The sequence below is a fragment of the Jaculus jaculus genome, chromosome 2 (assembly GCF_020740685.1).
Source record: "Jaculus jaculus isolate mJacJac1 chromosome 2, mJacJac1.mat.Y.cur, whole genome shotgun sequence".
In the NCBI taxonomy this organism is placed as follows: Eukaryota; Metazoa; Chordata; class Mammalia; order Rodentia; family Dipodidae; genus Jaculus; species Jaculus jaculus.
This window is the reverse complement of record NC_059103.1, coordinates 34749644-34774401: the sequence shown is the minus strand read 5'-3', so window position 1 is coordinate 34774401 and position 24758 is coordinate 34749644. Positions and strand designations below refer to the sequence as shown.

At 39.4% G+C, this 24758-nt stretch overlaps 1 protein-coding gene across 3 annotated transcripts in view; it reads right to left on the bottom strand.

The window, feature by feature from the left end:
- Window positions 1–24758, bottom strand: part of LOC101611428 (zinc finger protein 25-like) — a 72172-nt gene that overhangs the window by 4975 nt on the left and 42439 nt on the right. For 2 of the 3 annotated variants that reach the window (XM_045142894.1, XM_045142895.1), the window contains exons 4-8: window positions 21119–21211; window positions 17473–17582; window positions 13374–13436; window positions 13092–13218; window positions 5579–5671 (exon numbers count right to left, since the gene is read on the bottom strand). In XM_045142894.1, coding sequence (XP_044998829.1) covers window positions 5579–5671; window positions 13092–13218; window positions 13374–13436; window positions 17473–17582; window positions 21119–21211 — 486 coding nt within the window. The remainder of the gene's footprint in view (window positions 1–5578; window positions 5672–13091; window positions 13219–13373; window positions 13437–17472; window positions 17583–21118; window positions 21212–24758) is intronic. The other variant, XM_045142896.1, reaches the window with a different exon arrangement.

The following is a 24758-nucleotide window of genomic DNA, read 5'->3' as shown; positions in this document are numbered from 1 at the left end:
ATAGGTAAAGATACCTGATGTTTCCACTCAGCTCTGCATATGTATATTAGGGTGTGTGCATCTGCATATAAATATGCATACAAACATACTATAAATGGACACACCGAAATATTATCTATGAATCACACATCAGTGTTTCAATGGTATACAACCATAAATTATAAATATAAAACTTTTAGTCCTGAACTGGAGACATGGCTCATCAGTTAAAAAGAATTGCTTCCAAAATCTGCTAGCTCAGGCTCAATTTCCCAGTACCTACATAAAGCCAGACACAAAAAGAGGCACAAGAATTTGCAGTTTGTTTGCAGGAGCAAGCGGCCCTGACATACTCATACACTTCCTTTCTCTCTCTCAATAATGAATAAATATTTTAGTCCTCAATAAATATAGATTATAACAGATATTGTAGTGGTAAGTTCTATCTTGTTGTTACTTTTCATTACTGTTGAAACGTGTGAAAATAAGTTATTGTCCCTCATCTCAGCAATAGAATTCTGCATAGTAATTTTACCAGCTATTTACTCCATGTTCTACTTCCCCATTATATTAACTGCCCATATGCTATCCTATACAACACACATTTGGCATGTAAAACAGGAAGATTTTCTTGTACTAGCTACTTTTAGGATATAGGAATCATTGAATACTCTATATTATATAAGAATAACAGTTACAGAAATAATTTCTATACATGTGTCTTTCAATTAGTTTTCTTTTCCCTGACAAACTACAATAGATTCTCCATGTTTTTATGCAAAATAGCTTCTACAGACATGCTAAAAGAAGCTTCCTCTAAATTCTCCCATTAATACATCTCATGTTTCAAATACCACTTTCACTCCTGGATATATATTGTCTAAAATTAAAATAACAAGCAGGGTTCTTAAAAAGTATCTAAATTATTATACAATTATAGATACAATGTCTATACATAAGTAACAATATTAAATGGCTTTCATATAATTTCATACTACACATACCACTTTGCATTCAATTCATCCCTTTCCTACAGCTCAATTACTATATTGATAAAATTTTAGTTTCTTAACTTAAGAGTTACGTGTATACTCAACAAGAGAAAAACTTATCGTATTTGTCATTGTGAATTTCACTTGTTTCACTTACCATCATGGTGCTGAAACATGACCTAGTTCTTCAATATTACAGAATAATATTCCCTTTTAATACGCATCATCCATAAATGTCATGTTGAATACATAGGATGACACACTATCTTGACTACTGGTTATAACGCTTTAATAAGCCTAAGTCTACAGATATATCTACTATTCAATTACATTAATTTTATCATGTATATATCAGGTGTAAATAACTGCCTGAAACTCTACTTGAATTTTTAATATCTTAAAAAAACCATCAAGCCAGATGTGGTGACTCATATGCCTTTAATCCCAGCACTTAAGCAGCTGAGATAGGATTCCCTTCAATTCAAGGACAACCTGGAGCAGAGAGTTTCAGGTCCACCAAAGACCTTGTATAAAATGAAAACAAGGGCTGGAGAGATGGCTTACCGGTTAAGCACTTGCCTGTAAAGCCTAAGGACCCCAGTTCGAGGCTCGATTCCCCAGGACCCACGTTAGCCAGATGCACAAGGGGGTGCATGCGTCTGGAGTTCATTTGCAGTGGCTGGAGGCCCTGGCGCGCCCATCCCCTCCCTCCCTCTCTGTCTCTCTCTCTGTCTTTCTCTCTGTGTCTGTTGCTCTCAAATAGATAAATAAAAAAAAGTGAACAAAACAATTTTTAAAAGCTGAAAACAAAAACCAAAATCTCCTATACTTGCTTCCCCAGTGACTGGATAATTCAACATTACCACTAACAAAGTGTCAGCATTCCTTTCCACCTGCATTCTGAGGAGCAAGAAGTAAACTGAACAAGTAGTGCAGTATTTTATCTGTGTCCTCTAATACTACAATGGGATGTGAGTGTGAGGGTTACTGGATTGTAACAGAAATCTAATGAGGTTCCTCTTCTCTCAATTTAGCAATTGGCCTATATGCTGGCTGCAATCACAGAGGTTATGTTTTAATTCACAGGGAAGGCTACATCCAATTGAGAAACTTCCTTTTTTGAATGTAAGAAGCTATTGTCAACTTCAACAGGACTTGAGGTTTGTGGGCCAGACAGAACTCTATTAGCTACAGAGGCCTCAAATTCTGTGAACGGATAAAAGGCTAGGATTCAAACCAAAGAAGATCCCCTGAGTATCAAACTGTGAGAAGGAAAGGAGAGGGAACTTTACACAGAGATCTCAATACTTTCTGAACCAAATCTACAGTAAAGTACACGATGTTAAGGAAATCTGTGAAATGCACAAGTATGATGGAGATGAGCTCAGAACTTTCAGTCCTAATGTTCTATTAACCACACTAGAGACTAAGTAATATAATGACTCTGGGCTCCATATTTCATTATCTACACAGACCCAAGGCAACAGGGGGTCATTCCCACTTCAAAGGGTACCACTAAGAACTCTAAATGCCTCAAGCTCTCTGCTTGTTAACTTTGTCAATTATTCTACATGTGACAAAGTCAGTTTCTGCGGCTGCTTCTTGTGGCCATCTCCCACACAAACACTGTCAATCTGCCCAGAGCAAAAGAGTTTTTGAGTGACTTCTGGGAGATGATGAAGCCTGCTTATGCCATTTCATAATATGTAAATAAATCCAATCCATTTATTCTACAGATTGTCTAGCACGCAAAACAAGACACTACCTGAAAAAATGTTTCAACTGGAATAGCATGCCATGGTGTTGGCAGTAGAGCTCTTTGATTACACTAGACTTCCCTGATAGTTTGGCTCTCTGCAAACATAGTAAATGAGGGGAAAGGTGTGGTTTCTTCTCTACATTGCTTTCACGTGTTTCCTTTTTTTTCCCGCTTCTGTGTGGGGTGCGTATGTGGGTGTGATGTGTTATTTGTGTGTGGTTTACCCACGAGCTTGCATCCGTGCAGCACTCCACACCTCTCCTGTGCCAGAGGTCACTCACCTGCAGTGGCCCAGTGGAAATCATCACTCTTCTGCCTGGTCTTGTTTTTGAGCTGAAGTCTGTTTATTGTATCCTTTTACAGTTTCCAGAGCTTGTAGGGATTTTACTGTGTTCTGGAGCTTGCGGAGCTCTGTAGATTCTTGGGACTCTGCTCCCCTGCAGCACTGGGGTAACAGCTGCGCATGGCTATGCCCAGCTGTGTTACCTGGGATCTGGAGATTTGAACATGGGCAGTCTCAGGCCCGCTAACACCCCCATGCTTGAAAAGGAAGTGCATCTAACTGCTGAACCATCTTTGTAGCCTATGTTTCTAATGTTTTAGTGGCTCTGACACTGTAATCTTTATACTTACCAATTTTTAATAGGATGAAAAAAGTCTAATATGTCATAGCTACAGGAAACTTGTTTAAATGTCTTATTATTCTTGATTAGCATATTATGAGTATTATGACATTTTCATAAATGCATATAATGTATTTTGATTCTATCTACCACCTATTACCCTGTTTTTGCAAATTCTACTACAATTTATTTTTTGGTAAACCACGTTTAATTTATTTTAATTAGTTCAATTAGTTACATGGGTGAGAAATTATTTCTAGGAGCATGGGCAACTTACAAGTGGCTATACCACTGAAGAAAATGTCTGTCCTTTTCTGTATTAGTTATTTTCTATTCTAATTCCAGATAACAAGCACACAACTAGAATCAACTTAAGGAAAGAGGGAGTCACAGTGGCATTCAGGAAGAAGGACCAGGCTACAGAAGGCTCCCCTAGTGACCTATCTCCTCCAGCAAGGCTACACCTCCTGAAGGCTTCACAACCTTTCTGAGCAACACCAGCTTTGGACTAAATGCTCAAACATATGGAGGCAACAGAGGAAGGGCATTTTGCATTCAAAACAAAACACTTCTCCACGAACTACTGACTGCTTTTAGATCCTCAGGAAAACTGTCCCTCCTTCCCCCTGTCAATGATATAGCAATCTATGAATCATGAGGGAGGGCTGGGGTATTATAAGCCTCTCTACTGGGAGGATGTTTATGGGACAATGATGTGCAGGTTTTAGGCAGGTAATCACAGCAGCTGCAAATTCATAAGTAGAAAAGCCATGTCATGCCTGCAGACAGTATTCCATTGTATTCTATCCTCTGGCTCATATATTCCTTCCACCCTCTCCTCTCTTCCATGTTCCCTATGCATGTGGCATGTGATACAGATGTCCTATTTGGGCTGAGCATACAAGATTCACTAATTTGCAACACACTAACTAATATGAGTCTCTGCAGAAACCATCACTCACCCACTCCGGAAAAAGGATTCTCTGACAGAAGCTGAGACCAGCTCTAATTCCTGGGCCAAAAGATACATACTTAGAAGGCAATTTAACAGGCTTGGAAAGCTTCTGAAGCTTTTTCTCATTAAAAAAAAATATATATATATAGCAGGTTACTGTAAAAATAACTATGTTTCTTCAGGATACTGACTAATAAATGGGTATCTCTATTCAACATAATATCACTGTGAAATCCATAATTTATGCCCACCTATATTAACCTACAGAGCCTCACAATTTAAGTAGTCATCTCAAAGTTACAGTAAAATAAATGAGTAACTTATTTTTGCTGTTATTATTTTGATTTTTGGCTTTGATTCTTTTCAAGGCAAGATCTCACTCTACCCCAGGCTAAGCTGGAACTCACTCTTAAGTTTGAGGCCTCTCAGAAATAAACTCATGATAATCCACATGCCTCAACCTCCCAAGTGCTTAGAATTAAAGGCATGTGCCACTATGAACAGATATGAATAACTTAATTGTGACTTTATGTATTTCTTGAAATAAAATATTTTAATCCTATTCTCATGATAAACATTTTATTGCTTCTTATCTCACTATGATAACCCTATCTTGTATCCCTTTTCTCTCACTGAATGAAAACACTTTAAAAATATGTGAATGTTAGTGGTATCAACACAACTGAAAAATATACTTGCCCATCAGAGAGCAAGTATAAAAGGTTTATCAATAAATGTCTATTTTTTTAATTATGGTAACAAAACAGGATAAAAGAAGGACAACTAAGAATTTAGGTAAAAGTACCTAACCAAAAAATTATTTAAGAAGGGCTAGAGGGATGGTTTAGTGGTTAAAGGTACTTGTTTTCAAAGCCCATCAGCCCAGGTTCAACTCCCTAGTATCCACATAAAGCCAGATGCACAAAACAGTGCATACATCTGTGGTTGTAGCTCTGATAGTGTGTGCATGTATGTCTGTCTCTCTTATCCTCAAATAAACAAATGTTACTTTAAAATATCTGAGAAAATCTATACAGTAATGAGATTCTTCTTAATAAATCTATGAAAACATATTTCAACATCAAAAGCAAGGAGATGGTTTTAAATGGAGAATGCTTTATAGAGCCTGCACAAAACGTGTCTGGTCCATGAGGCCTGTTCTCTTTAGATCTGGATCTGGATACAAGTTGATGAGAACAGCCCAACATGACCAATACATGATGAACTTTTCTTCTTGGTGACAACCCTTGCCCAGGAGATATTGACTGACCTGGGAGATTCTGGACTGAGGATTCTGATATACTCCAAGGCCCAAATCCAGGCTCCAACTTGAAGATCAATTCAGGATTGGTCAGCTGGTGCCCTGAGAATGGGAAATGACATACAATTTGTGCCAAAGTCCTAAGTCAGGAAAATCAATGAAAGATGACAGTCCCACTAGAGACACTGTGCTATTATGGGTGAATTAAGTTTTATTAGAGGTTCACTCTCATACTCTACACTGATAGAATAGTACCCTTATGTAACATTAAACTGAGTAACAAATAATAAAAAATAATGATTTTAAGAAACCTGAAGTAAAGAAAAGACAGTAAGCAATAAACACCAACACCAACCCCAACACTTGAGAAACTGAGGTAGGAAGATTGTCATGAGTTTGAGGCCAGCTTAGGACTAAAACAGAGTGAGTTCTAGGTCAGCCTAGGCTAGATAGAGCTCTACCTTGAAAAAAATTAAAAAAAGAAGACTTCCAGTTAAGAAGGCAGCATAGGAACCACTCTAAAGCAGCCTAAGGAAGAAAAAGAAAAAAATGAAAAAAAAAAAAAAAGCAAAATACACTCTTTAAAAAAATGAAGGTGAGCTGGGCGTGGTGGCTCACGCCTTTAATCCCAGCACTCAGGAGGCAGAGGTGGGAGGATTTCCATGAGTTCGAGGCCACCCTGTGACTCCATAGTGAATTCCAGGTCAGCCTGGGCTACAGTGAGACCCTACCTCAAAAAACCAAAAAAAAAAAGAAAAAAGAAAAAGAAAAGTGAATGTGTACAAGAAATTATCAACTACAACAGAGAAGTAGGAGATATCCAGAGCATCTACAGACCACAGAAGCAGGCAGAAACAGCTCCAGCAGCAGTAACACCAGGCTTGTGCAGCCGCAGCCGCCAGGTTCAGCCTGAGCTGCAGGAAAAGCCAGGTGAGGGGATTTTCCACTCATACTGCCCTCTTTGCAAAATCAAGAAAGGTGGAGCGGAGGATGACAGGGACCAGCAGAGTGGCTCCTGAGGAAGAGGATGACAAGGACCAGTGGAAGAACTTCAGCCACCATCCACAGCCTCCCTACCCCACCACCAGAACAAGGGCCAGCAAGCACCAGAGACCAGGGAAAGGGAACTCACCTACACAGCACCCGGCACAGGCAATCAGAGCAGAGCAGCAACCCACCAACTTGGCCAACCTACCTGAGCACACAGCGCAGCAAAGAGGGACCCAAGTGGGCGTGCAGCATAGCTGAGACCAAAGCCATCCCAAAAGGTATCTGAGATTATACCAGGTCAGTACCCACCAAATAAGCCTGGCTTGCGTGGGAAGCGGTAATTGCACCTTCCATGTCAGGGTAAATTATATGTTAAATCTGATGGATGGTCACATTTGCTATTCTTATATAAGCTATATTTTCGGCTTGTCATTTTTTGCATCCTGATTTATAGTGCTTTTGTCTCCTCTTCTGTCATTTGTTGGGGAAGGGTCACACTTGGTCATAAGCTGATCTTGGAACCCTCTACAGACCAGAAATATCAGCCTCCAAATTGACAGGGCTAAGGATGTGAGGCAACACACATCCTTAGGGACTGTGACTTTGTTAGATCTGTTTGTCATAATACCTACTCTTGCATAAATACTTTGTGCTGTTTTTCATTGAATGTGTATATTGTTTAGTTAAATTTTAGAATTTGCCTATATTTTGCTCCACCCAGCCTACTAGGAAACTCTCATAGCAGGCAAACCCAACACCTAGGGTCACTTTTGTGGTTACTATGAGAGTCTTATGAGCCATTACTAGAACCTTAAGCTCCTACCCTGAAAAATAAAAAGTATTATTTGAAGAAAGCAAAAAATGAATGAACAAACTATACTGATGGGGAAAGAGGACCTCAAATGGTGTGCCCATTCTATGTGCCTCATTCTCTCTCCCCTAATAAATAAATAAAAAATATTTTAAAATGCTGATTACAAAACTGAAAAGTTATAAAGAATAAAGAACATTTTTGGTGGGGCATAGTGGTACAAGCCTTTAATCCCAGCACTTGGGAGGCAAAGGTACGACGATCACCTTGAGTTTGAGGCCACCCTGAGACTACATAGTGAATTCCAGGTCAGCCTGGGCAAGAGGGAGACCCTACCTCGAGAAACAAACAACAACAAAAATATTGTATTACATAAGCACTGCTTTTAAGAAAGCAAACACGCCAGGCATGGTGGCGCACACCTTTAATCCCAGCACTCGAGAGGCAGAGGTAGGAGGATCGCTGAGAGTTCAAGGCCACCCTGAGACTACAGAGTTAATTCCAGCCTGGACCAGAGTGAGACCCTACCAAGGAAGGAAGGAAGGAAGGAAGGAAGGACGGACGGACGGAAGGAAGGAAGGAAGGAAGGACGGACGGAAGGAAGGAAGGAAAGAAAGAAAGGAAGAAAGGAAGAAAGAAAGAAAGAAAACACTAGCAATGTAGCAGAATAAAAAAAAAAATAAAGGGCAATAAAGCTACAGTTTCAGTTAATTATTTTACACTGTGACAAAATATACACATCCATTTCTAGGAAGCTCAAAATAACACTGAGACATTTTATTAATAAGTCATTTTATGTAGCACAGTCATCCTAACAAAGTACGAAGATAAAAAGAGAATTCATAAGATTTTAAAAAACAACAGAGGATGGGGCTGGAGAGATGGCTTAGCGGTTAAGCGCTTGCCTGTGAAGCCTAAGGACCCCGGTTCGAGGCTCGGTTCCCCAGGTCCCACGTTAGCCAGATGCACAAGGGGGCGCATGCGTCTGGAGTTCGTTTGCAGAGGCTGGAAGCCCTGGCGCGCCCATTCTCTCTCTCTCCCTCTATCTGTCTTTCTCTCTGTGTCTGTCGCTCTCAAATAAATAAATAAAATTTAAAAAAAAAAAAAAAAAACAGAGGATGGTGGATTGTGGTGGTTTGATTCAGGTGTCCCAAATAAATACAGGTGTTCTGAATGCTAGGTTCCCAGGTGATGGAGATTTACTCTTGCAGTCAGGTTTGCACTGCTGCCAGAAATCACCTGACCAAGAGCAGCTTGTGGGGGGTGGGGGAAGCAGGTTTATTTTGGCTTACAGTCCCGAGGGGAAGCTCCATGATGGAAAGGGAAATGATGACATGAGCAGAGGGTGGACATCACCTCCTCACCAACATCAGGTGGACAATAGCAATAGGAGAATGTGCCAAACACTAGCAAGGGCAAACTGGCTATAACACTCATAAATAAGCCCGCCCCCAACAATACACTGTCTCCAGGAGGTATTAATTCCCAAATCTTCTTCAGCTAGGCACCTAGCATTCAGAACACCTAAATTTATGGGGGACACCTGAATCAAACCACCACATGGAGCAAACCTTTAATACCAGCACTCAGGAAGCTAAGGTAGGGGGATCACCATGAGTTAGATGAAGCAAGACTGTTCTGCAGAGTGAGTTCCATGTCTACCAGGATTAGAGTGAGCCCCTGTCTCTAAAAAGGAAAAAGCAACCACCACCACTTATTAAAAAAAAAAAAAAAAAACGGGCTGGAGAGACAGCTTAGCAGTTAAGCGCTTGCCTGTGAAGCCTAAGGACCCCGGTTCGAGGCTCGGTTCCCCAGGTCCCACATTAGCCAGATGCACAAGGGGGCACACGCGTCTGGAGTTCATTTGCAGTGGCTGGAGGCCCTGGTGCACCCATTCTCTCTCTCTATGTGTGCCTCTTTCTATCTCTCTCTCTCTGTCGCTCTCAAATAAATTTAAAAAAAAATAAAAATAAATAAATTTAAAAAAGAAAAAAACCTACTAGATACCAGTCAAGTTATCACTTGCCACCTCACACATCAAAATTACAGTGATTGTAAAAGTCAATACGGACACAACAACCTACATATGTGATATGAACAGGTTTAAAAATACTCGACATTTAAAATAAAGTGGAGGGCTGGAGAGATGGCTTAGTGGTTAAGCGCTTGCCTGTGAAGCCTAAGGACCCCGGTTTGAGGCTCAGTTCCCCAGGTCCCACGTTAGTCAGATGCACAAGGGGGCGCACGCGTCTGGAGTTCGTTTGCAGTGGCTGGAAGCCCTGGCGCACCCATTCTCTCTCTCTCCCTCTATCTGTCTTTCTCTCTATGTCTGTCGCTCTCAAATAAATAAAATAAAAAATGAACAAAAAAAAAATTTTAAAAAAATAAATAAAATAAAATAAAATAAAGTGGAACAGCAAAAAAAAAATTAACTGTGATAATGTATGATTTATAGGAGGGAAGCAACAATCACCATATTGAAATTCACAATTATACATGAATAAATCCACATAATGCAAAGAAAACCAAAAAATTCAGTGTGTTATTTTGAAACAAAAATGTACTATAAACCCAAGGTTTTGAAACCAGCGACATGGTACATTTAGCAAATAGTACCCAACAGAAGAAAACAAAGTCACTGGGACACGCCAGAGAAGCAGCAGCACTGTGACACAAGTCCACGTCCCTGCACCTCCTTGCTGAAATGAGGTGAACAAGTCTGCTCGCTGCCGTGACGCTCTTCTTGAACAAAGAATCAAAGTGATGTGGTTACGCAATGACTGCTGGAAAACTATGAGCCAAAACACATCTTTCCTCATTTATAAGAAGCATGTGCAGTCACACCTTAAGAACATGTATTAGACTCCTCATTTGTACCATATGCAGAAATCATCTGAGAATAGAAAAAGATTTAAAGGGCTGAAACTCAAACTCCTAAAATATATTTGACAATGATGGGGACTTTTTAAATCTTTGTTTACATGTGTTTGTTTCTTTATAGTGTACCAAGATCTCTTGCCATTGAAAATTCATGTCAGACCTTCATAACAGGAGAAAAAAAATAATGACATCAAAATTGAAAAAGGGAGGGGATTTGAAAGAGGGTGGATTTGAGAGGGCCACAAGGGAGCAGGGGAAAGGATTATGATTATTGCTTATAATCGTAGAAGCTGTCAATAAAAAGTTTATGAGAAAAATTCATGTCAGATGCTTAGATCACTTTTTCCTTAAGACTTCATATGGGTGCTGGGGAATTTACCCAGATTTAAAAGAAAATACCAAGAGAAACAAACAAACAAAATCAACAAATGGAATTACATCAATCTAAGAATCAACTGTACAGAAAAGAATCAATAGGATGAGTATTCAATGTACAGAAAATGATGAAAATTTCTCTATCAGAACATTAATTTCCAGTATGTAAAATGATGTCAAAAACTTAAACAGTAGAAAAGCAAATGCTCTTATTTAATATTGGCATATGGCCTGAATAGACACTTCTCAAACATGACATACAGAGCCCACAAGCATATGAACAAGTGCTTATAACCAGTAAGCACTGAGAAATGCCACTCTAAACCACAATGAATTATCATTGCACTGCAGTTAAAATGGCATTATCAGGCTGGGGAAATGGCTTAGCAGTTAAGGTGTTTGTCTGTGAAGTTTAAGGATCCCAGTTTGATTCCCCAGGACATATGTAAGCCAGATGCACAAGGAGGCACATGCATCTGGAGTTCATTTGTAGTGGCTAGAGGCCCTGGCATGCCCATTCTCTCTTTCTATCTGCCTATTTCTCTCTCTCTCTCTCAAATAAATAAATAAGTAAAATATTTTTTAAATGGCATTATCTAGGACACAATATACAAATTAAGAACAGTCTCATAAACTGATGGTAGAAATATAAATAAATTTAGCTAAAGGGAAATAAATAATAGTTATTCAAAACACTAATGTAGAACTACTACATTATAGCATAATTCTACTGGTAGCTATGAATAGTCACAGAAAATGATCTCAATATTTTTCAAAGAATCTATATTCTATGTTTAATGCAGAAATGTTCATGAAAATCACTACAAGTAATCAACACAGGTATTCACCAAAAAAGGAAAGAGAATGTAATATATAATATATAAAAATTGAATTTTCACTCATAAAAATGAAAGAAGCATCTATAACATACAGTGACTTAGACAGTAATAATACTATGTGAAATTCCTCCAGGCTTAAAATGACCATTGCTATTTTATAGGAGAGCAACTATGGTGATCTACAGGAGACCCTGGCCCTTATCAACTCTACAACAGATATCTTGGTCTATAATAATGGTTATGGGGCTATTAACATTCCCTCATAAGAGTGACATGAATCCCTCCATTGAGATTGCAACTAAGACTCCTTTCTGACCAAAAGCATTTGATATAAAGAGGTAAAAACTCTGTCCTGTAACTCACTCCAATAAATTCATTTACTCACCATAGTGGGATTGATGGAATCTTTCTTTGGCCTATCAACCCCAACTATATTTAAAGTAAACAGATTATTATCTACAGCTCCCCAGGAAAGCCCATGAGACAAAAGTGCACTATGTCTGGCACAAAAAAATAAACAAGCCGGGTGTAGTGGCACACACCTTTAATCCCAGCACTCGGGAGGCAGAGGTAGAAGGACTGCCATGAGTTTGAGGCCACACTGAGAATGCACAGTGAATTTTCCAGGTCAGCCTGAGCTAGAGTAAGACCCTACCTCAAAAAACCAAACAACAACAAAAAAACCACCAACTTATATTTATTCTAATTATACTTTCAAGCTAAGGTTGACATGAAGGAAGCAGAGAATAAACAGTGGCTGGTAGAGTGCTAAAGAGGCATAGGGGAAGAAATAATGAAAAAGATAGTATTTACAGGGTGTAGTTGAAAGGAAAGAATAAGTTCTTATATTTGATTGAGATGATATACATATACAGTACTAAATATAGAGTTAACAATATTTAGTTGAATATTTCAAAACAGCTATCAAGAAGAATGTGAATATTCACAATGCGAGAATTCATATATCCCTGATATGATAAACTTACCTTCATATGATCACTGTATATTATCAAAGTATTACAAATCCACAGTTCTTCAAAGCATGTGCCATTACTGAGCTACAGTTAAAATGCACAGCTACCTGCTTAGAACCCTCCACTGTTTTATGAGAGATTTGTCTTCTTACCCTCTCTTAAGCTCTTAAAAAGATTTTGCACTATGTGGACTTTTAAAGTTGGGCTGAGTGCATGTTGCATTGTAAGATGGTCATAAGTCTATGGAAGCCAAGGGTGGAATGTGGTGGTTTAACTGTAAATGGCTCCCTAGCTAGCTTCGGGTATTTTTTATTAAGCTTCCTACTTAAGTCTCCAACAGACAGAGCCCTGCTGAAGGAAGTACATCTCTGGGGACAGATCTTAAGTCCAGCCCTAAGGTGTGTAGAGAGGCAGTTTGAACTTTGGCTGTTCTTGTTCATTCTCTCCAATGGGCATATGATGAAGTGAACCAGCTTTCTGCACCATGATGAAGCTTCCCATGGAACTGTAAGCCTAAAATAAACTCTTTCCTCCCATAAATTAAATTATAATATATGTTTTCTGTACTTTCTAACTTACAAAAACATTAGCAATGATTTCTATCCTAATCAACCAAAGAGAAAATATGAGAGTTACAGGCAATTTAGACTCACCCAAGAACACCAGGCTGTTGTAGTTCTCCAGCATCACATCCCTATACAGGATTCTCTGAGCAGCATCCAGGTCCTGCCACTCCTGCCAGGTGAAGTCCACAGACACATCCTCAAATGACACCAACCCCTGTAATGACACATTTCTCTTCATGCATGAGAACAAACAAATGGAGTTCATTCTGCTCTCTGGGTGTGTGTCATTCAATTGTCTGAGAAAAAGTGCAGCTCTATTTGTATTATTTATCATGGAAAAATTTTTAAAAATCAATACAAGTAGCATACCTTTCTATTAATGTAGTGATTCAAGAAAATACGATTAACACCACCTTCAATTCCCAGAGAACACTGCAGAAGAGGGGCAGAAAGAATGTTTAAGTGTCAGAGAATAGTGAGAAGTGCTGTGAAATGCTGTCCTCAAGACATGATAATGTAGTTGCACTCATGACTTCACAGTGATTATAATTATCTACATGAAACCTGCAAAATATTGGGCCCATCAACATTCCATCATGGATGACAGTGGAGGAAAAAAGAAGTCATCAAAGTAGAAGAAGGAATATTTGGAAACTGGAGAGGCTGAGGGAGGGAGGATAGAATACAATAATGGAAGGGGATTTTGATCAAAAATACAGTATAGGGCTGGAGAGATGGCTTAGCGGTTAAGCGCTTGCCTGTGAAGCTTAAGGACCCCGGTTCGAGGCTCGGTTCCCCAGGTCCCATGTTATCCAGATGCACAAGGGGGCGCACGCGTCTGGAGTTCGTTTGCAGAGGCTGGAAGCCCTGGCGCGCCCATTCTCTCTCTCTCTCTCTCCCTCTATCTGTCTTTCTCTCTGTGTCTGTCACTCTCAAATAAATAAATAAAATTTTGAAAAAAAAATACAAGTATACAAGTATAAAAACTGTCAATAAGAAAAGTTTAGTGCTAGGGAGGTGACTGATTGGTTAAAGGCCCTTCTTCACAAAATTTGCTGGCCTGGATTTCAATTTACCAGTACCCACATAAAGGCAGATACACAAAGTGGTCTGTGTATCTGGAGTTAATTTACAGTGTGACAAGAGCTCCTGGATTTGCTCATACATCGTCATTCTCTCACATTCATATACATTCTTTTCTCTCTCTTTTTCATAATACAAATGTTTTAGGTTTAGAAAAAGGAAAATATGATTTAAAAGGTTTTCCACAGAATTAAAATAGAAATAATATCCTCAGAAGAATTCATGTATATTTAAGGCTGGCCTTATTCAGAGCATGAGGCATATAAATCCAATCATACAGAAAATAACACTAGGCTGGAGCTCAGCAGTGGAATGTGCTTTCTGTGCAAGCAGGTTGGCATGAGTTTGAATTTTTAGAACCCACATAATCAGCTGGATGTGTTTTCAGGGATGGAAATCTCCAGAATCAGTAAAAGACTCTGTTGTAAGAAAAACCAGAAGGTGAGTAATGGAGGGGCCCACCCCACTTTCTAGTCCAGGCACCTCAGGAGAGGCCAACAGACAACACATCAGCACATACATAGGCACACAACACACACCAGACCACATATACCAGGCACACAATGATAGATACATACAGCATACATACATGCATGCGTATATGCATACTAGATTAGACAGATGATTGATAGATAACAGATAGGTAAGATAGGTAGATAAATGCATTAACTGTAAACAATGAATATAGTGGAGACTGGAGCAATGGCTAAAGGTGCTTGCTTACAATATCTGCCCTTCAGAGTTCCATTCTCCAGTACTCATGTAAAGCCAGATGCACAAGGTGGTACGTGAGGCTAGAGTTCATTTGCAATGGCAAAACCTTGTTGTGCCCATTCATATTAGTGCTCTCTTTCTAATAAATAAAAATACACAATCATTTTTTAGATGAACACAGTGAAAAAGTAGGCTGGTGGCACAGCACTGCGGTACATTGTGTACCCAACCAGGTGAAGAGCCACAAGGTCGATTACTACTGCATGAAATAAAATAGGCCCACAACCACACATAGTGTCACATAAATGACTGTAGAGGTTGCAAAATATTCAACAACACTATAAGTTTCCCCAATATACAATGACCAAAAGTAATCCAAAACCAAACTTGTCAAGATGCAATTTTTTTCTGGCTACACTCCATGTTACTACCATGTTACAAAAGGTGACTCTATGGCCCTTTATTGTCAACACACAGCATGTAGAATTTGCACAGCATGCACCACCATCCTGTGCAACGGCCACAAACACTGCCTGGAACACCTTGGCTCACATGTGTGCTATGAGCTGAAGTGATTATACAACACAGGTTTCTGCTCTTATAGAAACATAAAAGCTTAATTATGGAAAACAAAGACTTAATATTTTTTTCCTACCATCATTCAACAGCAAAGTACAAAATTAGTATATCTTTCAATTATATTAAATAAATTTATCTGCCTTTCATCTTTTAAAAAAATATTTTATTGACAGGCTGGAAAAACGGCTTAGCAGTTAAGGCACTTGCCTATGATGGTTCAACTCCCCAGAACCCAAGTAAGACTGATGCACAAGGTGGCACATGCTTATGGAGTTCATTTACAGGGGTAGAGGCCCTGGCATACTTGTACATGCACCTGCTCTCTCTTTCTCATAAATAAATAAATAAATCATTAAAATATATTTTATTGATTTATTTGCAAACAGATAGAGAGAGAGAGAGAGAGAGCATGGGAATGCCAGTGGCCTCTTGCCACTGCAAATGAACCCAGATTTATGTTCCACTTTTCACATCTAGCATTATGTGGGTATTGGGGAATGGAACCAGGCCATTGGACTTTGCAAGCAAACTGACTTTAACCAATGAGGATCTCTCCAGCCCAAATTTAATTTTTTTTTTAATTTATTTGAGAAACACAGAATGGGCACACTAGGGCCTCCTGCCACTGCAAATGGACTCCAAATGCATGTGCCACTTTGTGCATCTGGCTTTACATGTGTAAGGGGGAATCAAACCTAAGTTAACAGGCTTTGCAGGCAAGTGTCTTTAACCACTGAGCAATCTCTCCAGCCCCATTTTCATCCTTAAGAAATAAATAAATATGTGTAATAACAAATTGTTTTAATTGAATTTCTGTATAATTTCATAAAAGTGTTGGATATTTATATATATTTTACATACTTATGTACACCTAAGGTTTGCATAAAAATTTGTGAGCAAAAAGGGGTCACACATGAAAAATACTTAAGCAGTCTTGGCATAGAAAGCACCTGACACTCCCTCCTCCTGTGAACATAAGCTCAATAAATATCTACACATCTCAAGTCCTTCTCAAAAGCATGAGTTGACAGACATCTATACTGGGCAAATGAAAACAAAACTAAACAAATAAGATACTCAGTCTCACTTGGGCATGAACTCTATCCTGGACGAGGTGCATATAACTAGAACAATGATTCAAAATACCTATGACCTGAGGAGAGGAAGAGAAGGAACATACATGTTGGCACTCTATCATTCCATGTCGACGGATTCACATGAGTCTATTTAGAACACAGAACAAACACATAGTTTCATATTCTAATGCAAATATTTCAAATGTTTCATACCCTGGAATCATGGCAAAGAAAGGCTTTAAATGTAAAGGTCCCACTTCTCCCTAGAAAGGCATTTTACCATAGTTCATTCACTGCTGTTGTTGATAGTTAAGTTTTAATGACTGTGCCCTTCAGAGTTAATAGGGCAAAAATAAGTAGACTTCAGGCATCTTGGCTGGGAGCTCAACACATTGCACACACTGCTAACATCACTAATATTCCAGTTCTACCAGTGTTTCCTAGTAGGAGTTTGTCCATGAATTGACTATAACAGCCTTCAAATAATATATTTGAGAGAATACAAGACAAACTTAGTTCTGGAAACAAAGGGACTGGGATCATGGAAATATTTCTGGATCTCAGAAAAACAGATGGTTTAAAGGTACAAGGGCTGGAGAGACAACATAGCAGTTAAGGTGCTTGCCTGTGATTCCATCTCTCTTCAGATAACCACATAAGCCAGGTGCACCAAGGTGAGGCAAGCACAAGGTCACATGCCCACTAGATGGTGCAAGCCCCTGGAGTTCAATTGCAATGGCTGAGGCCCTGACACACCAATTCTCTCGCTTTCAAAAAATAAAAATAAAAAAGAAGGTACAAAACACTTCCATGGTCAAAAATACCAAAGTATTGCAGAAAGAGATAAAAAAAAAATAATACAGATCCCAGTTATTCTCAGAAAAACACTTGCATACATGTTTTCAATCACTGTTTGACAGCCTGGAGTCTCACAAATTTGCACAAGGATTGAATACACCAAATTGCAGACTTCCAGCATTAAAACTGCTTGGGCTCACATTAAGTATTTTACTTACTTCAACCATCTCTTCATTTGACATATTGTTGTTGGTGATTATGACTTGCCACAAATGCTTCTCTTGATTTTCTTGACCGGTCCTATTCACAGCACTCATTTTATGAACATCTAAAATGACATTTAAAATTTCAATTATCTACAAATCACATGAGTATTCTTATGCAATTCAAACATATAAATATAGCAGTTCTTTCTTATGCTCATATAAGTTTTGAAATAATCTTAACTGGTACATGTACACATGCTAACCCTCAGTGAACTGACATGATACGTTACGCCAATATTACACCGTGTCATGCCACGTCTTTGCTGCTTTGTTTACTCTGTTGAAAGATATCAAAGTACTTCTCCCACTATAAACTTTTGCACAATAATATTTATCTGCCATTTACTCCTTGTTCCGCTTTTCTACTATATTAATTGTGCATTTAATCTCACCCTAAATCAGCCTTTTCAAGTGTGAAATATAAAGATTTTCTTGTACTAAGTAATTTCAAGATGCAGAAGAGTCAAGTATTTCCTCAAACCAGGGAGACAGGCTAGGGAAAGGACTACCTGCTACATTTGTGTTTGTGTGTTTGGAGGGCTGGAGATGTAGCTTACTTTGTAGAGTACTTTCATAGACAGTGCAAGGCACTGGGTTTGATATCTAGTACTGCATAAAACCAGGCACACTCCCCTAATCCCAGCACTCGGAGATGGCAGGTGTATCAAAAGTTCAAGATTATCCTCAGCAATATGCTTTTAAGGTCTGCAAAAAGACCTTATCCCAAAAGACAAACAAACAATAACAACAAAAACTTTAAGTGGCCAGGCATAGTGGTGCACACTTTTAATCTCAGCACTGGGGAGGCAAGGTAGGAGGAGCGCCATGAGTTCAAGGCCACCCTGAGACTATATGGTAAATTACACATCAGCCTGAGCTAAAGCAAGACCCTTCCTTGGGGTGGGGGGCGGGGAATAAGTGTCTTTCAATTACTATCATTTTCTGAAACAAACTAGTAGAATACTATATGAATTTTCTTAAGAAAGTTATCTCCTTCCCAAGCTAGAAGACTGCTCTACACAAAATCTTTTATTTCACATATGTTTTACATATTTTTCATCTCTAGGACCTACATGTTTTCTAAAATAGCAACAGGGGTTAGGTAGATGGCTCAGAGGTCATAGGCACTTGCCTGCAAAGCCTGATGGTCTGGGTTCAATTCATAAGCCAACCACATAAAGGTAGACACAGAAGTGGCACAAGCATCTACCACTCTGCAGTGGCAAAATGTACAAACACACATACTAATAGGTAATAAAATGTTTTCTGCTGGCCCAGGCTCAAACCCTAGTACCCACAGCCAGATGTACATGCATCTGGAGTTCATTTGCAATGGCAAGAGACCCCAGTGTGCCCATACTCTCTTGCAAGTGAATAAATAAAACATTTTAAGTAACAATGATTATTACTAAAAATGAAACAGCTAAGAAAATTGTATTATGTAATTGCATGGGTAGGTATTTTCCTGTGTACATCTGAGAATGTAGATAATTGGACCCATGCTGGTAGGCTTTGCAAGCAAGCAAGAGCTTTTAACTGCTAAGCCATCTCGCCAACAACTAACCTAGTTCTTTATGAGTCCAATAATGGATACACTAGATGATTGATTATTGATTGATTACTGTGATTAATGTACCTCAATAAACATGTATCTGAAAGTATATCTATTGTATGCTTACTTTAATTCCATCATGTGTATAGCCAATGGTAGGATACCTATATCATTTGGTAGTTTTATTTGTACCTCTGAAAAACAAAAACTTTTAGTGATTTTTCATAGTGGCTAAACAACCATACATCACTAATACATAAGGATTTATTTTTCCTTTTCCTGAAGAAACACAGTGAAGGTAAAAATCAATGAACATAAAAAGAATAATAAAAGAGACAGTGACAGCATCCTTCCTTGTTACTGTACATAATGGCATCTTCTGCTTATCTGCCACACACAACTCTTTTCAGTGTCTCCAGCCTCCTGGAATTTTTTTCTTTTTTGGTTTTGGTTTTGTTTTGTTTTGTTTTTTTGTTTTTTTTTTTTTGAGGTAGGTCTCACTCTAGCTCAGGCTGACCTGGAATTCACTATGTAGCCTCAGGATGGCCTCAGACTCATGATGATCCTCCTACCTCTGCCTCCTGAGTGCTGGGATTAAAGGCGTGCGCCACCACACCCGGCTCTCCTGGAATTTTTTACTGCTCCCTGCTTTCAGATACCAAGAAAAGGTAGAACCTGATTAGAGCACCCCAAGATTTGTACATAAGTATAACTCATTTGTTCTCCAAGGCTAATTGCACCATGCACAAAAGACACTACCATGCTCTGGATTTAATACTTCAAGAACAATAGGTATCTAATTAGGCATGACTGTCACATTAGTAGCAGGTTTCTGTACTCTCAGGGCTTCCCCGTGTGGGTGTAGCTAAGGTGTTCAGTTTCCCTCCCACCTGGTTGAGGAGGTTGGGGGTGTGACACTTTTTCTAGCTTTCTCTGCATTGCTTTCTTTTTTTTTTTTTCTATATTTCAGCTGTCTTGATATGTCTTTCTGAACCTTGAGTGCTCTTTCTCTTTCGCTCTTGGGAACATATGTCACTCTAACTCTTCCCTTTAACAGAAACATGCAAAAAACTTCTAATCTGCTATCTTACCCTGAAACCTAGGATGCTCTCTTTTCTCATTTTTGTTTAAACTCCATATGTGACAATAACAATATCAAATACTCTCCTTAGGCTTCTGAACTCCAAAATTTTATTTTTATTCTAATTACAATAATAATCAACTCTTTAACATTTATCCACAAATATATTATATACTAAATTTGGAAAATAAGTCAACTTTAACTTAAACCAAAATAAAAAAATAACAATAGAAGTGTAATTAATGCATTACTTAAATTACTTTTTCCAAAAGAAAACCCCACATACTTTTCTCCTTCTTATAAACCTTTGTGGCCCTGAACCCATCATATTTTGTGTTTGTTTATTCTCTCACTGAATGTAAACTTTAGAGAGCTATAATTGTGTAATTACTGTTGGTAGCACATAATTACAAAGACAGCATCCTACAAGGCAATCAAGAGGCCAGTGTTAAAAGAATATGTCAATAAAGGCATAATTTTTAAAAAGCATCTACGGAATAAAACAAGGATGAAGAAAGACAGTGAGAATTTAGGTAAAGTATCTAATAAACAAAAGCGCCTAAGAGCTCTGGCATGGTGCTCATGCCTCTAGTTATAACATTTGTCAGGGGGAGACAGAAGGATCACAAGTTCAAGGCTAGTCTTTACTACATAACACACTAACGCCAGCTTGAGCTTCATAAGCACCTGCCTCAAAAAAAAAAGAAGAAGAACAAAAATTATACTGTACTGGACTAAAATTTTGACAAATCTGAGAAAACACACTTCAACAAAAAAACCAGGAGACAGGTTGAGATGGAGAATCTTCTCCAGAAACCACATAAAACAAATATCTGATTCATCTGATTCACAAGACAGCTGTTTTCAGAACTGGGTTTTGACAAATACTTGTATTAATGGGATTAATGGGATCAATACCTAAGGAGTTCTCTCTTGCTGACCTTCTTTGCCCAGCATTCACTGACCTGGAAGTATCTGGTTTGAGGCCTCTGCTATGCTCCAATGTTCAAACACATGCTCCAACTTGAAAATCAACTCGGGTTTGGTCATGCAGTGCCCTGTAAGTGGAAAATAGCATATAAATTTTGTGAAAATGCTAAATCAGGTCCGCTGATGGGACAGAACATGTCTACTTTCAGGAACTGTGGTACGAAGTGTGTTAGGAACTTAAATTAGGGACAGTTTATAATCACATAATTTACTAACTGGAATAGTACTTTCAAATGGCATAAAATGGTCAGATAAATCACCCAAACTGATGACTGTAAGAAAATTTAAGTAAATACATGACAGTAAGAGAAAGCACAATGAAATTAGAAAGACAAGTCATTTGATATTTATGCAAACCGAAGGTAAAGAGAGTAATGATTAAAAAAATCCAAAACTTTTTCAGAAAAATTCAATTAATGAAATGGAAAAACAAATGTAAAAAATCAAAACATGCCCTACCTGAATTGATCAGGAAGATTAAAAAAAAAAAGTGAGGGCTGGAGAGATGGCTTAGCGGTTAAGCGCTTGCCTGTGAAGCCTAAGGACCCCGGTTCGAGGCTCGGTTCCCCAGGTCCCACGTTAGCCAGATGCACAAGGGGGCGCACGCGTCTGGAGTTCGTTTGCAGAGGCTGGAAGCCCTGGCGCGCCCATTCTCTCTCTCTCCCTCTATCTGTCTTTCTCTATGTCTGTCGCTCTCAAATAAATAAATAAATAAATAAATAAATAAGTAAATAAATAAATAAAAAGTGAGCATAAAGATTGTTGAGTTTACAGATGGAGAGATGGCTTAAGGGTTAAGGTGCTTGCCTGCAAAACCAAAGGACCCAGGTTCTATTCTCCAGGAACCATGTAGGCTGGATGCACAAGGTGACTCATTTGTCTGGAATTTGTGTGCAGCAGGTGGAGGCCTTGGCATGCCTATTCTCTCTCTCTATCTGCCTCTTGCTCTTTCTCCCTTTCAAAATGAATAAATAAAAATAAAAAATAAATCTTAAGAAAATATTTTTTAAAGATTAGCTTAGTTTAAGATAACCCAGGCAAAATAAAATACTGAAAAGAAAAAAAGGAATGATGGACCGTTAAAAATAATACTTCCGGGCTGGAGAGATGGCTTAGCAGTTAAGCGCTTGCCTGTGAAGCCTAAGGACCCTGGTTCGAGGCTCGGTTCCCCAGGTCCCACGTTAGCCAGATGCACAAGGGGGTGCACGCGTCTGGAGTTCGTTTGCAGTGGCTGGAAGCCCTGGCGCACCCTTTCTCAATCTCTCTCTCTCTGTCTCTTTCTCTCTCTCTGTCACTCTCAAATAAATAAATAAATAAATAAATAAATAAATAAATAAAAATTAAAAAATAATAATAATAATACTTCCATTAGGAAAGCAAACATTTTGCATTACGGGTACTCCAGAGTAAGAGAGAAAGGGCATAAAATATAGTTTCAGTGAAAGAATTTTACATCATAGGCAGATATCTACATTCCGGTTGGGGAAGATCAAAGAAACTCTTACAGATTTGAATATGAGTCATACAGTCAAACTAGAAAAACTCCAACACAAAGAGAATTCTTAAAACATCAAGTGGAAAGCTTAATGTCACATGAAATAAGATACCTTTTAGAGAAAGAGCCATGTTCTCTCCTGTCAACTTACACAACAGCACTGCAATGATTTCAAGTGGAGACATGGACATAACAATAGACACAGAATCCCCAAGGAACACACGTATAAAAGTTCTCAACAAAAGAAAAAAACAGTAGAACAGCTCATGAAATCACAAAATAACACCATGTGTAATTCATACTAACTATACAAAATTCACCATATTCAGAAGTATAAACCACTGTATCCATATACTGACGATAAAAAGTCACATGAATTTCTCAACAGATGTATAAAATATACTTTTCAAAATTCAGGATTCTATCCTCAGAAAAAAAACTTAATAGAAATAGGCCTACACCTCCCACAAATATTATATACAATAAAAACACAGCCTTTAACTTAATGAATGTCTTAAAGCAAAAACTTTATCCTCAGATCTCAAACTAGATGAGGATGTAAACTTTTACCACTCTTCAACAGAGTACTGGAAATCTCAAGCCATAGATAAGGGAAAGGAATAAGGATATCCAAAGCAGAAAAGAGTGTAAAGGTGTCCTTATTTAAAGGCCAAATGATATTACATAGAGAAAAACATAAGAAATCTCTGCATCCCACGCCACTAAAAGAAAGAGAATGGATGAAATAATTCAGGGTACAGAACATGAATGAAACTACCAAAATGCATGCCTTAAATATACATCAATAACAAAACTGCTGGAGGGGTGGAGAAATAGCTCAGTGGTTAAAAGTGCTTGCTTCCAAAGCCTGAGGGCCAGGAATCAACTGCCCAGTACCCACATAAAGGCACATATAAAGTGGCACATGTGTCTGAAGTTTGTTTGCGCTGACAGGAAGCCTTGGTGTGCCCATTCTCATTCTCATGTTCTCTCTCCACTTGTGAATATAAATTTATTTTAGAAATTAACAAAAAATTGCTGAGAAATTCAGGGTACAATTCTATTTACAATTGCTACCTCAAACATTTTTAGGACTTCCGGTTAAGGTGGCGGTGTAGGTCCACGCCAAAGCAGCCTGGGGGGAAAAAAGACCAAAAAAACTCAGCAAAATACACACTTTTACTAAAAAGTGAGGTGTATAGGAAATTGAAGCAGCAGCGGAGAAGTAGGAGAGATCCAGAGCATCCAGAGCCTGCACAGGCCGGCAAAAGCGGCCCCGGCAGCTCCGCCAACCGCCACGGCGACGGCGCACCAGAAAGCCGCCAGACTCGGCTCCAGCCGCAGGAAAAGCCAGGTGCGGGCGCTTCCCCTCACACCGCGCTCTCCGCAACTCAGGACACTTGGAGGGAGAGCGGCAGTGAGCAATGGAGGAGCAGACCGGGAGGTAGAAGAACAAGTGGACAGCTAGAGAACCAGAGCAGCTGCGGCTCCCTCCCCTCCCCCACCGCCTGAGCCCAGCTCCGGCGAACAGAGCAGCGGTCCGGACTGGCCACGCCAACTTGAGCCGACAGCGGGACCCCAAGCAGGAGCAGAGTTTGGCAGCAACATCAGCAGCTCCGGAACCGGTACCAGAGGCCCCAGCAGCAGCAGAGCCAGGAGCGGCAGCAGTGGCAGACCCCGCAACAGCAGACCCAGGAGCGGCAACAACAGAAGACCCAGCAGCAGCAGCTTCAGCAACAGCAGTGGCTCCAGAAGTGGCAGCTACATCAGCAGCAGCAGAGGCAACAGCAGCAGTGGGCCGAGCAGCAGCAGCTTGAGCTGCTGACAGCCCCAGCAGAGACAGCTTTCGCAGCAGCAGTTCCAGCAGCGAGGGTGCTGATCTGCAGGGCCACAGTTGCCAGGCTTGGCTTGCCCCGCAGGAAAAGCCAGTGCCCAGCTCCAGAAATCACAACAGCAGCCCGACAACCCAGGCAGCAACTTGACTGAGACCAAAATCATCCAAGGTAACTGGGTTTGCACCAAGGAAGGGTCTCACTTGGTCACAAGCTGACTGGGATCCCTCAACAGACCAGAAATCTTAACCTCTATGTTGATAGAAGATCTGGTTGTTATAATAACTA